This window comes from Bos javanicus, chromosome 10 (genome assembly GCF_032452875.1).
Source record: "Bos javanicus breed banteng chromosome 10, ARS-OSU_banteng_1.0, whole genome shotgun sequence".
In the NCBI taxonomy this organism is placed as follows: Eukaryota; Metazoa; Chordata; class Mammalia; order Artiodactyla; family Bovidae; genus Bos; species Bos javanicus.
The window spans coordinates 35312709-35329702 of NC_083877.1; the positions used below are offsets into that span (position 1 = coordinate 35312709).

The 16994-nt window shown below is 41.8% G+C and overlaps 1 protein-coding gene across 3 annotated transcripts in view; it reads left to right on the plus strand.

Annotated features, from left to right (window-relative positions):
- The window catches only part of EIF2AK4 (eukaryotic translation initiation factor 2 alpha kinase 4), a 97296-nt gene that overhangs the window by 62175 nt on the left and 18127 nt on the right, over positions 1–16994 (plus strand). For all 3 annotated transcript variants that reach the window (XM_061430729.1, XM_061430727.1, XM_061430728.1), the window contains exons 21-29: positions 865–1101; positions 2944–3019; positions 3567–3688; positions 7415–7464; positions 8397–8565; positions 9857–9973; positions 11682–11747; positions 14805–14975; positions 15402–15536. In XM_061430729.1, coding sequence (XP_061286713.1) covers positions 865–1101; positions 2944–3019; positions 3567–3688; positions 7415–7464; positions 8397–8565; positions 9857–9973; positions 11682–11747; positions 14805–14975; positions 15402–15536 — 1143 coding nt within the window. The remainder of the gene's footprint in view (positions 1–864; positions 1102–2943; positions 3020–3566; positions 3689–7414; positions 7465–8396; positions 8566–9856; positions 9974–11681; positions 11748–14804; positions 14976–15401; positions 15537–16994) is intronic.

Below are 16994 nucleotides of genomic sequence, written 5' to 3' on the forward strand. Positions count from 1 at the left end.
TATCGATTTTGCTGAATAGGATATTATTTTTACCAGTTTAACATATATATTCATAAAGTTATATCACATCAGTTCCATTCTTTATATGAAAAATAATTATCTGTGTTTTTAATTCTAGCCTCAACCAGGGTTAAGGATTATGGGGGAGGATATTTTAAAGATATGTAATTAAAGATGCTTAATGAGATTCATCTATATTGAGGTTTTCTGATCTCAAGTATTCCTCTAACTCCTTATAAACAAGAGAATTACAGAATCAGTCTGGGGCCTTTCAAAGGTTTAAACAGGGAACTATAGTTTATTCAAATAGTTCCCTGCTTAATTAGGTAGTAGCTATGAAGGTATAATAAATGAGTAACAGAAGAGAATTCAAGGGAATGGTATGAATACAGATAACATAAAAACAAGATGTTTTCTACTGATTTAGGGATTCCAGCAGCTCTTAAGCATTATATTTTCTACTAAAATTGGGCACCTAAAATAACTTGTTTTATGTTCTTGTATCTTGTGTGGTTCAAGAACTGTACCAAAAAAGCTGTATTTTAGATACAGTGTGTTTAGAAGGCCTAACTTTTGCTTCTATGTCTTTGTTGAAGGTTTTTTGGTCCTTTATAACAGTGAAGTACAAAAAGGGCCTCTACCTTTTAGGAAAGATACTATATTAATATTACCTAGTTGCACAATCCTGTGACCATAATGAACTATTGGGGGGAAATGACAAATTCAGAAATTTAAGAAATACCAACTAAAATGGACCATCTAAGGGGAAGAAGTGTGTCCTTTGGGACCTGAACCAAACACCAGCTTGCTGGGAGAATTCCCGAGCACCATCCATCGCATCCCATCCCCAGTATTGCATTGTAGAAATCTGTCATCTCCTGGCTGTTGAACCACGATCCGGCAAAGCGGCCCACGGCCACAGAACTGCTCAAGAGCGAGCTGCTGCCCCCGCCCCAGATGGAGGAATCGGAGCTGCACGAGGTGCTGCACCACACCCTGGCCAACGTGGACGGGAAGGCCTACCGCACCATGATGGGCCAGATCTTCGCCCAGCGCATCTCCCCTGCCATCGACTACACCTACGACAGTGACATACTGAAGGTGGGGTAAGCCATGGCTTGAAAGAGCTTTACCCGCTCTACAAAAGGATCAAGTCCATTCCTGAATTTTCCTGGGTTTCTTTAATGCCTCCAACATAAATTCTCTCTTTTTTTTAAATTGAAGCATCGTTGATTTATAGTATTGTAATAGTTTCAGGTATACAACAAAGTGATTCAGTTATATATATATATTCTTTTTCAGATTCTTTTTTATTATAGGTTATTATAGGTTTTATTATAGGTTGTTTCCTAAAGGAAATCAACCCTGAATATTCACTGGAAGGACTGTTGCTGAAGCTGAAGCTCCAGTTCTTTGGCCACCTGATATGCAGAGCCGACTCATTGGAAAAGACCCTGATGCTGGGAAAAGATTGAAAGTAAAAGGAGAAGGTTATGGCAGAGGATGAGATGGTTAAATAGCATCACCAACTTAATGAACATGAATTTGAGTAAACTCCAGGAGATGGCACAGGACAAAGGAGCCTGGTGTGCTAGTGCGTGGGGTCACAAAGAGTCACACAGAACTTAGCCACTGACAACAATTATAAGATATTGACTGTAGTTCCCTGTGCTATACCGTAGGTCCTGGTCCAGCATAAGCTCTTAGTTTGAGGTCTATATATGCAAAATGTGTGTGTGTGCATTATTCTAGGAAGAGCCACACTTTTAATCACTTACTTGTAGGAGTTCCTGATCCACCCCCTAACCAAAGAGGGTAAGAAGTGGTGCTTTTAGAGACCAAGCCCTGGCCCAGATGGCCAGGTCAAATAGCCAGCTCCCAATACTGGCTACACATTAAAGTCACCTGTGAGGCCCTTGGACAACACAGAGGCTCAGGCCCTACATCCAATACAGTGACTTGGAGTATAATTGTGAAGCACTTCAAGAATCTCTGTTCAGGGACTTCCCTGGTGGTCAGTGTTTAAGACTCCATGGTCCCAATGCAGGGGGTCTAGGTTCAGTCCCTGGTCAGGGAACTAAGATCCTGAGTGCTGCAACTAAGACCCACTGCAGCCAAATAAATAAATAAACAAAAAGAATCTCAGTTTAAAAGCTCGTCAGGTGGCTTCTGAAGCACAAGCAGGTTTGGGAGACTTCAACATTTTCTTTCTTAAAAGCAAAAACAGTCTGAAACGGTATAGCAAAATGTTAAAATTTTATAAAGTTGGGCGAGTTAATAATAGATATTTGTTGTATTCTGTATACATTTCCATATGCTTAAAGTAGAATTTGAAGAGTAGCAGAGAAAGTCCTGGTAAGGTTTGTGGAAGATCAGTATAGATTTCAGGGGCTAAGTGGTTTTTCTTCACTGGTATATTAGATATCTACAGGATTATGGTTGACTTTTTAATTGTTGGTTTTTTGCTTCTCTATTGTCTTTAATAAATTTTCTGTAGTGAAATAATGCTACTTTTATTATAAGAAAAAATGAAAAAGAAAGTTATTTACAAAATATATAAATGCCATGTAGCTTTCAAGAGGCCCACTATGAAATATTGTAGTCTGTGGGAGGGGGTTTGATGCTGTTAGATGTTTGACTGCCACAGTATCTCTGAAAGTTCTTTCGGAGAGTTGTGTCTAGGACTAGCTGTCTCTGAAAGGCACACATGACCGTTGCTGAGAGCTTGGACTTTGAACTGAGGAAGCCTTCCCAAAATAGGACATGTTGCAAGACATGTGGTTTGCTCCTTTCCTGAATATGTTCAAAAGAGGAGTGACTCATTGAGATCTGTTTTGTGATCTTGGGAATAAGTGATATAATGCATATGACAAGCCACAGAAAGATATTTTGGGCGATCCCTTTGATCAGGCTTCAATGACACTTGAATTGGTCATATTCTAGGGCAGCTTCTCCATCCGCACAGCCAAGATACAGCAGCACGTGTGTGAAACCATCATCCGCATCTTCAAAAGACATGGTATGTCCTCTTTTAAAAACATGGGCCTTCTCAAAAGACATTTTGTTTCCTCTTCAGAAAGTCATGTTAATGGACTTGAGTGCAGCCATGCTTTACTTTCAAATTCAGTTACACTCACTAGACACCCATGACGTTTAAGCTTATTTTTATAATTCAGCTTGTGGAGGGGAAACAGATTTGAGTATTATAATCTCGTTGGTAAAATACAGTTGGTTTGTGGAGTCAGAAATGTGACTAGGGAATTTCCTGGCAGTCCAGTGATTAGGACTGAGTGCCTTCACTGCCATGGGCCTGGGTTCGATCCCTGGTCAGGGAACTAAGATTCGGCAAGCTGTGTGGTGCAGCCAAAAAAAAAAAAAGGAAATGTGACTAAATTAACAAACCTAACCTTAGATGAGCTTTCCATTAGTAAACTTAGAGAATTGAAGATAAAGTGATTTCAGTAGTCCCAGTGGCAGATTCTTAACTGTCACGTTTGTGTTTGTTTTAATTTGTGTCTGGAAAGCATGAGAAACAGTGACCAGTTATTCTTTCTCATTTGGTGTAGGAGCTGTCCAGTTGTGTACCCCACTGCTGCTTCCCCGAAACAGACAAATATATGAGCACAACGAAGCTGCCTTATTCATGGACCACAGCGGGATGCTGGTGATGCTGCCTTTCGACCTGCGGGTGAGGCTGGGAGGCTTTGCTGACAGTGTGGGTGCCATGCCTGGTCCCAGGGCTGGTATCATATTAAAGGAACACCCCCACCAATCATTCTTGCCCCCAGGCTTATTTTCTTAATGTCACCTCTAGGAAACATAATCTTAAGAGAGTTATCAGGGTGACAGCATCATGGTAAACCTTTGACCGTGTGTGCATCCACCTTAGTGCTTACGTAGAAGCAGGTGCCACGTCTGCACGTCAGTGTTGAGCTCCTCCAGGTGATCATAGCAGGCTAACTTGGCCAACCCAGACATTTCCCATACGCTAATGTCCAGAACAGTTGAATTCTTATAACAGCAAGTGTCCCTGCTAAGTGTGTGTGCTGAAGTCTGCTCATGCTTGCTTTCTTATCCCCAGGGTTCCCTTTGACAGCAGCACGCTTACTGGTTGATCACTCACATGGTGCTGGCTGCTAACAAGCCCATCTGTACTGTAAATGCATGTGACAGACAAGAGGTTAATATTCCTCTTGTACAGAAAGCACTTAGAAGTAGAGAGATGAGTAAAGGCTATAACCAGGCAGTTCTCTGAAGAGAAGATACATGGGGATAATAATCTTCTCACAGATATTCAACCTCACTAATAAGGAAACACAAAGCAAAGGTATCTGAACTTCACCTCTCAGACTGGCAAAAATCTTTAATGCCCACAGATGACTAGAGTTTAGGAAAATAGGTACTTTAATATATTGCTGATGAGAATGTAAGTTGCTGAACCTTTAGAAAAGTAATCTGAACATATTTAATAAAGTAAATGCATATACTACACCCTTTGAGCTAGCAATCCCACTTTGAGGGATTTATTTAAAGAAATAACACATTGGTATACAAATATTAAAAAGACATCCATTTCCAATTTATCATGGTGGTCAAAAACTGAAAACTGCTACTGCATCAGTAGCAAAATGGCTGAATAATTTATTATGGAATATTAAAGAGGTAAAATATCAAAATGCATATATATTTAGATAGATCCATATCTATATTTGATCTGTAGGAATATCCATGGTATCCTATTAGCTGGAAAAAAAAGTATGTTTCAAAAGAACTGTAATATGATTCTTTCAGGGGAGGTTGTGATTTCCTCAGTTCTGTCTCTCCGCAGCAAAAATTTGAAGTGATGGATGGACCAGTGTTACAGCTCCATGTTACAGCTCAGTTTATGTTGGGAGAGTGTGTAATTTCCTTGGTTCTGTCTCACCACAGCAAAAATTTGAAGTGATGGACAGATCAGTTACCAGTGTTACAGCTTGGTGTTACAGCTCAGTTTTATTTGGCAAGGAAAGGAAAATACACCCTCAAGGCATGAGGGCGGGCCGACCCAAAAGACACAAAGAGAAGAGAAGCCAGAGGCTCAATTTTGGCTCCTCTCTTTATATGTTTTTTCTCCTCCCCCTGAGCCTGCCCTATGTAAACTGGGCTAGCCGGGAGGGCTGTTTGTTTCACCTGAGGTTCTCACTCCAGTCCTCAGACCTTCCTTTGTTCTATTTTCACGGGCTTTTCCCTTCTTTGTGTTTTAGCCACTTCATTCTGGACTCCTTTTTCCTAATCCAGCTACCTAACAATTCCTTATGGCAGAAAGTGAAGAACTAAAGAGCCTCTTGATGAAAGTGAAAGAGCAGAGTGAAAAAGTTGTCTTAAAGCTCTACATGCAGAAAACTAAGATCATGGCATCCAGTCCCATCACTTCATGGCAAATAGATGGGGAAACAGTGGCTGAGTTTATTTTTCTGGGCTCCAGAATCACTGCAGATGGTGATTGCAGCCATGAAATTAAAAGATGCTTACTCCTTGGAAGGAAAGTTATGACCAACCTAGACAGCATATTAAAAAGCAGAGACATTACTTTGCCAATACAGGTCCGTCTAGTCAAGGCTATGGTTTTTCCAGTGGTCATGTATAGATGTGAGAGTTGGACTATAAAGAAAGCTGAACGCCGAAGAATTGATGCTTTTGAACTGTGGTGTTGGAGAAGACTCTTGAGAGTCCCTTGGACTGCAAGGAGATCCAACCAGTCCATCCTAAAGGAGATCAGTCCTGGGTGTTCATTGGAAGGACTGATGTTGAAGCTGAAACTCCAATACTTTGGCCACCTGTGAAGAGCTGAGTAATTTGAAAAGACCCTGATGCTGGGAAAGATTGAGGGCAGGAGGAGAAGGGGATGACAGAGTAGATGGTTGGGTGGCATCACCGACTCAATGGACATGGGTTTGAGTGGACTCCAGGAGTCGGTGATGGACAGGGAGGCCTGGCATGCTGCGGTTCATGGGGTCACAGAGTCAGACACAACTGAGCAACTGAACTGAACTGAATTGAACAATTCCATTTTTATTATACAGAGAAAGAAAAAAGTTTAAAAAAAAAAAAAAACAGCTGAGCATGTGCACAAAGATGGGTATTTGAATGCACCTGGTATGTTTGAGATATATATAGTGCTCCCACATGCGTGTGAATAATGACACATATCAGCTTGTTTGTATCCCCAGACTGAAGTGTCAAAAACTTGAACTTTTGACTGTATTTTTCTGGAGGGAGGTCTGGAATCAGGACATTGTCTTTCTTTCATATCTGTGTTTTGCAGCATATTGCAAGAACATGTTTTGCTTTTATGGTTCAAGAGGAAATTCCTTCTATGCCCTTGGATTTAGTTTTTCTTTTGCAGTAAGTTAGGTGGTTTGGGATTATATTGAGTGAGAGGTGAGTAGGTAGCATATCAGATTTGGGCTCTGCAGTGGCAACCCACTCCAGTACTCTTGCCTGGAAAATCCCATGGACAGAGGAGCCTGGTAGACTGCAGTCCATGGGGTCGCTAAGAGTCGGGCACGACTGAGCAACTTCACTTTCACTTTTCACTTTGATGCATTAGAGAAGGAAATGGCAACCCACTCCAGTATTCTTGCCTGAAGAATCCCAGGGGCAGAGGAGCCTAGTGGGCTGCCGTCTATGAGGTCGCACAGAGTCAGACAGGACATGACTGAAGAGACTTAGCAGCAGCAGCAGAGAAAGTACAGAGGGCAAACATTTACATAACTATACTTAAAACTGGCTTCTTATTGTCTAGACATTAGGGCACTAAAATGCAGGTTGTTAAACATAAGCTTTCTTTCTGTGAGCAAATATATTAAATCCCTCCAAATAAAAAATAATTGCCCTTTCAGAATTTGACCTATTAGTTAATGATACCACGTCAGATCTCTTGAAGCAATCTGGTAATGGTTTTATAAGCTGTGGTGATTATTACTGGGTGGTTATTAAGAATTTCCTCTGTAAGATCTATGAGAAAGTCAGGAAATTTGTAAGAGGTAATACCCATTTTGACTGCAGTATTATGTGACACTTAAAAAAAAATTCACAGGTCATCATATAACTTGCACAGAATAAAATTTGGCAGAGTATATTTTACTAAAAGTGATTTTTTTCTCAAACTTAAGAACCTAAGAAATGCCACAGCGAATAAGGTTGGTGTTACATCCAGCAGTGAGATAAGCTGCTGACTGACCAACTCAGAAACATTCCAAGGAGTGTGAGTGACGAGCATTGCACAGCTTTGTGAACATTCTCAAAACCACTGAATTGTAAACTTTAAAAGGGTGAACTCTATGGTATGTGACTTACAACTCAAAGGTTAAAAAAACAAAAGGAGTAGTGGTTGGCACCTCTTGATACTGACCTTTGAAACTTTATTTTTCAGGTTCCTTTTGCAAGATATGTGGCGAGAAATAATATATTGAATTTAAAGCGGTAAGAAAAAATGGGGGTTCATTTGGTGCACGTGGGGAAGAAACCCAAAAAGAGTATTTCATCTACAGTGATCGTTACACAGTCAAGTATTTGGAGTTTAAAGTACTGAGCTTGGAAAATGGTCACAAAGCCATTTTGTCACAAAGCGCCAGTACCCCTTTCTATGATCAAGACTGGCATCCTCCTGTTTGTAGGAATGTTGCATTTGGGTGGCAGCCTGAGACTCCCAGTCTTTTCTCTGCCTTCTAAATGTCCCCAAGCCACTTGACCAAGTACTTTCACAAATGGTTGCTTGGAAAAACATCTGGCTGTTCTTGATCACAGATGGCCCCTTTTAAAATATAATCAAAAGGACAAGTGGCCAGTGGTCTCTGTGTGAAAACTGCCTGCACAGGTAACTGAATAAAAACAGCTTGTGGAGAAGTGGAGGAAACCCAGCAGGAGTGCTGAACCTCCAGGCACTTACCACTGGGGAAAGGTTTTCATTCACATACCACAGGGGCAAACACCAAGATCTGCATAAATTGGAGCGATGTTCTTGTCAGCAAGGCACCTGACTTTGCAGCTCCTTTCCTGAACAAAGTCAAAGCTCTTTACATGCCTTTATTCTCAATTCCAAGTAAACAGTTACTAATCATAAAGTGTGGGCATCACTGTGTAGAAAGCAAACACTCGTGATAAAATTATTATTCTGTGTTATTTCATGTCTATTTCAGACTTAAAAAAATAAATAAACCCCATTGCTTAATAGTGCAACACTGGGAATTGGAACCTAGATACAAAGCATGACTATTCTGGGCAAATCTATCTTTACGTTCTCTTAATCATACCACTAATTGATTTTTCCATATTATTTCTTTTATTCAACAATCTCTTATACATATGTAATTCCAGCAAGCAATGACCTTAGAAATGCGGGCTTCTCTCCGCAGATATTGCATAGAACGTGTGTTCAGACCTCGAAAATTAGACCGATTTCATCCCAAAGAACTTCTGGAGTGTGCATTTGATATTGTTACCTCTACTACCAACGGCTCGCTGCCCACCGCTGAAATCATCTACACCATCTACGAAATCATCCAGGAGTTTCCAGCACTTCAGGTTCCTTCCCATACCCTAACATCCCAAGGTTATCCCACTAGACAGAGTCCTTCACCAGATTCCATGGGACCACAGAACTGCTCCTCAAATAGTGCTGGCCATGAATCACATTGTTACTCAAGCCCCTGGGAAAGTTTGATGTAGCTTTTGAGACAGTCTCATGCTCTTACCTCCGCCTAGAAAGAAATGAATTTGTTTTTGTTTCTTTGGTTGGGGGGAAGCTGTAGTTTCTCCATGCATTCCAAAATTTGAGGAATTCAGCTAAGAATCCTAGGATACTTTGAGCATGTTGGGAACCCTCAGCTCCCTCCTACGCCCAGGCTCTTTTTCAAAAAATATGTACTAATTATCTTATTGCTTTAGATTACATGGAATGCATTCTCTCTCTTTTTTTTAATCAAAGTGTAGTTGATTTGCAACAGTTTTTAATTTTTAAAATTTTTAGCCACACTGCATGGCATATGGGACCTTAGTTCCCCAACCAGGGATCAAACCCATGCCCCCACCATTAGAAGCCCAGAGTCTTAACCACTGGACTACCAGGGACGTCCCCACCCAGACTCTTAACAACTGGCCTCACTTTGTGTGGTCTCTGTGGACTCCCAGCCAGTGGAGTGCACTGTGCGCTCAGTGGTTGCTCTCCTTGGCCTTCCCTCCCCATCCCCGCTACACGCCCCTCTTACCCTCTCCACAGTGACCTCCCATCAGTCACTGTGCACCCCTGTCCAGATAGACCTCTCTACCCAGCTGCAGTGGGGGCCCGGGAGCCTGCCTGCAACCTCCCTGATTGGCCAGCCACCTTTTCTTCTCAGCTCTCACAGCACGTGAGACGAGAACCCACGTGCTAGTTGCCAGCTGTTTCCTCCAGGCAGAGATGCTCCTTCAGGGCCACTGTCTGTGCAGCCCACTGCACCTGGCTCAGCGCACAGCTCACCGCCCTGTGAATGCTCCTGACTGTGTGCTTATACTCCACCAGCTGGGCGTATAGGTCAGTTAGTACTGACCCAGGTCTTCTCCCACTTTGAAATCTGTGTCACCTTGCTCAGGCTTTTGAACGTAGCTGGAGATGAAAGTATTTCTGATGTGTACGATAAAGATTAAATTATTAATATATTATACTCTGACCACAACAGTGTAAGAAGAATATATATATGAAAAAGTAAACTAAAAGGCAATATGCTAGAATTCATTCCTTCCATTGTGTCAGTTTGGTAAATTGGGGATAAGATTCTAGATTTCATCAGGTGCCTGTGTTGCTTTTATAATGAAAATAATAATTTCTCTGTCCTAGGAAAGAAATTACAGTATTTACTTGAACCATACCATGTTACTGAAAGCAATACTCTTACACTGTGGGATCCCAGAAGATAAACTCAGCCAAGTCTATGTTATTCTCTATGATGCTGTGGTAAGCACTTAATTCCTTTGAGTTGATATTGAAGGATAATAATAATAGCTTGAGAATTTTCTTAGTCATGTAACCATAAAACTGAATTGGGAATTTTATCTCCTTCCCCTCTTTGCTCTAAGGTAAAAGAAGCAATGGCTCTGATTCTACCAGCAGTTTTGTTTTTGTTTTTCCATCAGTAGTTAACAAGTATTGGTTGAGCTTTTATTCTGTTCTAAGCCTTGTGCTACTAGTCACTAGTAGCACACCTCCATGGTGTGTTTGCAAGGGTAACTTCTGAAGATTGAATTATCATATTTAATTTATAAGATAATAAACTTCTTCACTCACTTGCTTCTTAAGGCAAAAGCATCACTAAGTAATTGGTCCTGATACTTGCCTGTAATAAGTTTAAAAATAGTCAGCCTTTACTAAGCATGCACTGTGCTCAGAATATATGTGCCAAGCATTGTTCTAAACCCTTTATGAAGATTAACTTGCCTAAGTTAATCTCACAAGCACTGTTATTGTCCTTTAGAGAGACCAAGAAAGGGAGTATTAGTTTTGATAGTAAAAGACTTATGTCCTGCCCTTAATTCTTCCAGCCTGTCTGAGCTTATCAGTGAAGTCATTTATAGACTGGGGGAGACTGGTTTAGACTTCTCTTGGGGCCTCGTTTATCACCTCATTTATGTGAGACTGGGGCAGCATCACCTCCCATTGCCCTTCCGAATTCAGCCACATCGTTGTATTTATTACCTTCCGGTATTTGTGCAAAGCCTGAAGGGAGGACAGTGAAGATCTTAATTATTACGGTGCTGGGGTGAAGGTGAATCCTTCCTTATCTTTTCTAATTCCTTTTCATTTTAAATATTATTTTTATAATAAATAAGAACATCAAGAAGATACAGTCACTAGAAGTGCCAGACAGCCTATGATTAAGACAGGATAAGCTGGGGAAGTTCGTAATGGTTGACTGGTTTTTGTACACTAAAAAGCTGAACCAGCTTTTATTTCATCTGCCTGGGACACATCAAGGGTCCTAACTTTAGTGTTTGCTTCTTCACGTTTCTTTTCTCCTCCCAAAGTGCTGCTGCTGCTGTTTGGCAGGGACAGATAGAACAGAGTGTCAGTGAGAGGCTGGCAGAAAGCCCAGGGATGGTGCAGAGGCTTCCCATCACTCTTGTTCATATTCTGTAGGCTGCCTGGCAGCATGGGGTGGCACTCGGAGCCTGTCCACACGTGACTTTCATTAGAGGATATGGATCAGTTGACTCTAGCATAAGCACCCCTGGGTAAGCCTCTCTTCCTCTGGGTCACCTCACCATTCAGCAAGTACAGCTCTCCCCTTGTTAATTCTTTTATGTCAGGAATTGTTGTTCAGTCGCTCAGTCGTGTCCAACTCTTTGCGACCCCATGGACTACAATACACCAGGCTTCCCTGTCCTTCACTACCTCCCAAAGTTTGCTCAGACTCATGTCCATTGAGTCAGTGATGCCGTCCAACCATCTCATCCTCTTTGCCCCCTCTTCTCTTGCCGTCAATCTTTCCCACATTTTAAAGCAATGTTAGTTATATAGCTCATATGAATTGTGGAGGGAAAAAGTCTTTTAATCAGTTAATCCATTTTTCATGATGAGGAGCAGTTTGTCCAAAATGAAGGCTACACCTGTCAGAATTAGCCTGGAAACTGTATCTTGTTCTCATTGTTACCTTCTTCTCCATTAGACAGAAAAGCTGACGAGGAGAGAAGTGGAAGCTAAATTTTGTAATCTATCCTTGTCGTCAAGTAGTGTAAGTATCTTTCAATGGTGTGATTACAGCTCTCTCTGTAACGCTGTGATTCCAGGAAACGCCAAATTCTCACTGCAGTCAGGCAGCGGCACTTCCCGCCACCTCAGACAGTTTTTCCCTCATGTAGGTGCCATGGCAACGTCTGGAATTAGGGAAAGAGAAATCAGGGCCATGATCAAAGAATGCATCTCCATGCTGTTTTCCTGACACCATATCCTTCTCTTCACACTCCTTGCCAAGGCTGTGCTCAGTGGAGCCTCCTGCCAAGCATACCTCAGGCTGCTCGGCCTCTGTGGAAGTAGATTCTTCAGGATCATTTGCGACCCAGAGCTCCACCTCACAGGCCTCCCCCACCTCCTGGTCTTCCAGCACCTCAGAGCTGCATTATAGCTCTGGCTTTTCTGGGGAATTACCTACTCCTAAAATCTCACTGGCAGTGAGGAAAATCTTACCGGGTAAATAGGTTCGTCCTTTCTCTCTTCAAGCATGAGATTGGACCCAGATCTTTGCCAGTCACCCTGACCTAACTGAGTCCCTGAAAAGAAAAGGACAACAGGGATTTCTGGTACGCTGGCCAGGCGGAGTTACTCAGATTCTAGGACACCTACCACGTGTCAGGCACAGTGCTAGGGATGCAAAGAGATGTCAGTGGAAGAGTCCGCAGACTGCTTTCAACTTCTTCTTTCATACTGGCCTTTAAAAGCCATGAGGGGATTCATCCAGTATGTGTCTACCCTCAGCTCACAACTTTCACGGGGTGTCACAGTTTAAAGAACTCACTCAAATATTAATAGTTTGCAGGTTGGGAAAGTAAACCAGATACATAGCGCTAGGAACTCTGGAAATTAGACCAGATTACATTTTAAATGTTAACTATTATAGGAGGTATTAATAATTACAGAGTGACTCAATGGCATAATAAATATTCTAGTACAAAGGACAGTACTTATGCAATACCCTAGATCTGTACACAGCACATAGCCATGTGCAGAAATAGTCCCGTATGTAAATGACACAAAGAATCTGTCCAAGAAACTGCCCAGTTCGGTGACTCCTTAAAAGGGTTCAAGCCTAAAAGGTTCTCTGAACTAATATCACATTTCAAAATACTTCACGCTTGCACAAGATAGCCATATTGGTTGCTAAAATGTCAGCTTCTTTGCTTTTTGCTGAATTTCTATCCATTAGTCATGTGATGTGCATGTATGCTCAGTCGCTTCAGTCCTGTCCGACTCTGTAAGCCCATGGACCCTAGCCCACCAGGCTCCTCTGTCCATGGGATTTTCCAGGCAAGAGTACTGGAGTGTCTTGCTGTGCCCTCCTCCAGGGGATCTTCCAACCCAGGGATTGAACCCGTGCCTCTTACGTGCCTTCATTAGCAGGTGGATTCTTTACTGCTAGCGCCACCTGAGAAACCCAGTCATTTGATATTAAGCATTAATTCAAAGTTGTGTGTTTGATTAGTGCAAAATGGAAAAATAAGTATCTAATATAGGCATTGGTGGGCTTTCTAGGTGGCTCAGTGGTAAAGAACCCACGTGCCAACACAGGAAACATAAGAGATACGGGTTCAGTCCCTAAGTCAGGAAGATCCCCTGGAGGAGGGCATGGTCACCCACTCCAGTATTGCCTAAAGAATTCCCATGGACAGAGGAGCCTGATGGGCTATAGGGTTGCAAAAAGTCGGACATAACTGAAGTGACTTAACATGCATAGGCATTTGGTACTCTCTTATTTTAAAAGGAAACCCTAAGAGTATTAGAAGAGGGAGTAGAAATACTGCAGGTAAGTTTCAAATATCTGGCCCAGTCTTCATAGTTTACAGATGAGGCACCTAAAGCCCAAAGAGATGCGTGACTTATCCCAGGTTACATGGAGTTAGTTGGTGATAGGTTGAGTACCAGAATCTGGGGGTGTAAATTCTGATGCTTCTGGTAGTTTATTAATGGGGTGGTGGTGGTGGTTTAGTCACTAAGTCGTGTCTGCCTCCTGTGACCCCATGGACTGGGGCCTGCCAGGCTCCTCTGTCCATAGGATTCTCCAGGCAAGAACACTGAAGAGGGTTGCCATTTCCTTCTCCAATTAATGGGATAATGTTTAAAAAAAATTTATTAAGAAAAAAATAAAATCAAAGACATAAAATTTTTTAATGTTATCTTTAAGATACTAAAGAAATATATTAACACTTTGGGATTTTTTAAAAATACAAGTGATTTATGATTATGGAACTACCTTAAGTTTCATTCATAAGTCTTCATTCAGCTCTTCAATTCCATGTACCTGTTTATAGATGAACCAGGTTCTATCTGCCTATAGTCTCAAAGTAGCTATAGTTTTGCCTCTTAGTTTCCACGTTAGCCCCTGGAGTCTTTTTTTCTGGTTTTATGATCATAGTTACTTCCTCTTTAACTGCACTGGGCCAGGGCCTGTGCCTGGTCCACAGATGGATCACTGCTAGCTGCTGCCCCCTCCTGGCGAAGACGACGAGTACAACTGCGGAGAGCTGGGATCTGGGCTAAGGTCTGAGCCGGAAGAGAAGGCAGCAGGGGCTGCCTGTAGGAGGTGGTATCCAAACTGCATCTCAAGTCTACAAGTAGGAATTATTCAAGGGAGGACAGGGAATTCCCATCCTAACTCAGTGTAGTGTTAGAACGAGTCAGACTTTGCCTTCCTGACCCTCGTTGACATGCCTGTAGCCATGGAATTTCACGAGCATGAGGAAGGCAAAGAGGAACAATACTGGCCTGAAAATATATATAATGGAGGCTCTGCTAGTGTCAGGGTCTGCTCTGCTGGGGTGAGCATTCACTGTGTGTAGGACTAAAAATGAACTGTGAGTAGGGACCTAGAGCACTTCTGCGAGGTGCCTTAGAGTTGTTGGAAAACAATAATCCTTAGTGGGGACTGTGGAAAAGACTAAAATTAGCCTTGACCACAAAATCTACCCTTTTGGAGGTGCAAAAGCTCTGCCACTCCCCCCTGTGTTTAGGAAACATGCAGCAAAGTGAGTCTTTCTTGCCATGGATTTTGGAAGCTAACTGCCTCCTTGCTTTCCAGCTGTGTCGACTCTACAAATTTATTGAGCAGAAGGGAGAGCTGCAAGATCTAACCCCAACCATAAATTCATTAATAAAACAGAAAACAGGTGTTGCCCAGTTGGTGAAGTACGGCTTAAAAGATCTGGAGGAGGTCGTTGGACTGTTGAAGAAATTTGGCATAAAGTTACAGGTTTGGCAATTGTTTGATTCTGGCAGCGCCAATTTGTAGCATTAATAATAGCACAAGGAGGAAATGGGTTTTATTTTATTAATGCTAGTTTAGTGTTTTATTTTTCCAGTAGAACGCTGCTTTCCACATTTTGGAACATTTGACACCTAGTAATAATTTTGGCTTATATCAGAATTTCTTTGCGAGCATCACAATTCCTGTTGTGTGGAAATTCTTACTATGTCAGCCTCAAGAGAGGTGGTTATTCTTGAAGAGAACAGAGCTCCTCTTACTTGGTAGGCTATAGTCCAACAGATTGTGTACCAAATATTTTGTTTATACTAAATAGATTGTTCTGATGTTCATGATGGAAAATGGGGTCTTCAGCATTGCACACTCTTTAAATCTCGAGCCCTTGACACATCCGTGTGGCATTTCCCTTGGCAGGTCCTGATCAATCTGGGCTTGGTTTACAAGGTGCAGCAGCACAGCGGAATCATCTTCCAGTTTGTGGCATTCATCAGACGGAGGCAAAGGGCTATATCTGAAATCCTCGCAGCTGGTGGTAGATACGACCTGCTGGTGAGGGCATTTCTTCCTCAGCTTGTTATTGTAATATTTACTTATTTGGCTGCACCGGGTCTTAGCTGCCACACGTGGGAGCTTTGATCTTCGTTGTGGCATGCAAACTTAGTTGTGGTGTATGGAATCTAGTTCCCAAACCAGGGATCGAACTCAGACCCTGTGCCTTGGCAGCACTGAATCTTAGCCACTGGACCACCAGGGAAGAAATTTTTTGAAACTACAGAAAAATTGAATCACTGGTATTATTGAACACCTATATGTATTTCAACTAGGAATAGAAATGTCTTATGAAATGCATTTGTACTATTTTTAACTTTTGTGTAAATAGCTAATAGGTTTACAGGATATTGCAAAGATAGTACAGAGAGGTCTTGTGTACTTTTTATCCAGTTTCTTCCAATGGTTAAAGCTGGTATAACCATAATAAAATACCAAACCCAGGACACGGACCTCCACATACTGTATGTATCTAATTCTGGGCTATTTTTATCACATGTGTAGATTCCTGTAATTACCACCACAGTTGAGATACAGTGGAATATATTAATAGAACTGTAACTCCTTTATGTCCTTTACCCCATGCCCTATATATGATTGTCTTAAATATTTCCTCAGTAGACACTGAGGTCCACATTAGACAGTGTTGTGCTTTTTGCTTCCAGTGTCAAACTCTGAAAAACTCAAGAAAAGAAGCAAGTTTACTGTATTTACCCATCTGATGAGAAATCTGGGTTATTTGAATTATTTTTCGCCTATATGAAAGATGACTCTCGATGCTTTTAAGATTTTTTTTGTTTTTTGGTTTTAGTTTGAAGTTCAGTTATGTGTCTTGGAAGGACTTTCTTTGGATTTGTCCTGTTATTTGATTTTTCCCAGCTTCTTGAATCTATAGGTTTGTCTTTTGCTAATGAGCCTCCTCCCAAGCGCCAGCAGGCCTCAGAGAAGGTTCAGTGGGGAGCCAGGACTTCCATATCTGCCTCAGGGTAGTGCGCCCCCCATCAGCAGAGTCAGTGGAGGCCAGGGTCCCTGACTTCCACCCTCACCCAAGCAGTAACAAGGCCCTCCTCCCCTCTGAGGTGTGCCAGAGGAAGCTGAATGGGAAGCTGGAACTTTGACCACTATCCAGCATAGTATGAGGCATTATTTTTTCCACAATTTTTTCAGCTTTACTTTCTTTTTTCTCTCTTTCTAGAACTCTGGTAACACAAATTTACATCTTTTGTTATGCTCCTATGGTTCTGGGACATCTTTCTTTACAGTCTCTTTTCTCTGTTGTTTAGTGATTTTATCTTCAGTTTCTCTGATTGTTTTTCCTGTTATCTCCATTTATGCTGTTGGGCCCATCCAGTGAGTTTTTTGTCTCCCACTTCTTTGCTGAGACTTTACCTTCTTTTATTTGTTTCAAGCCCATTTATGATTCCTATTGTAGCATTTTTATGCTAGTTGCCTTAAAAT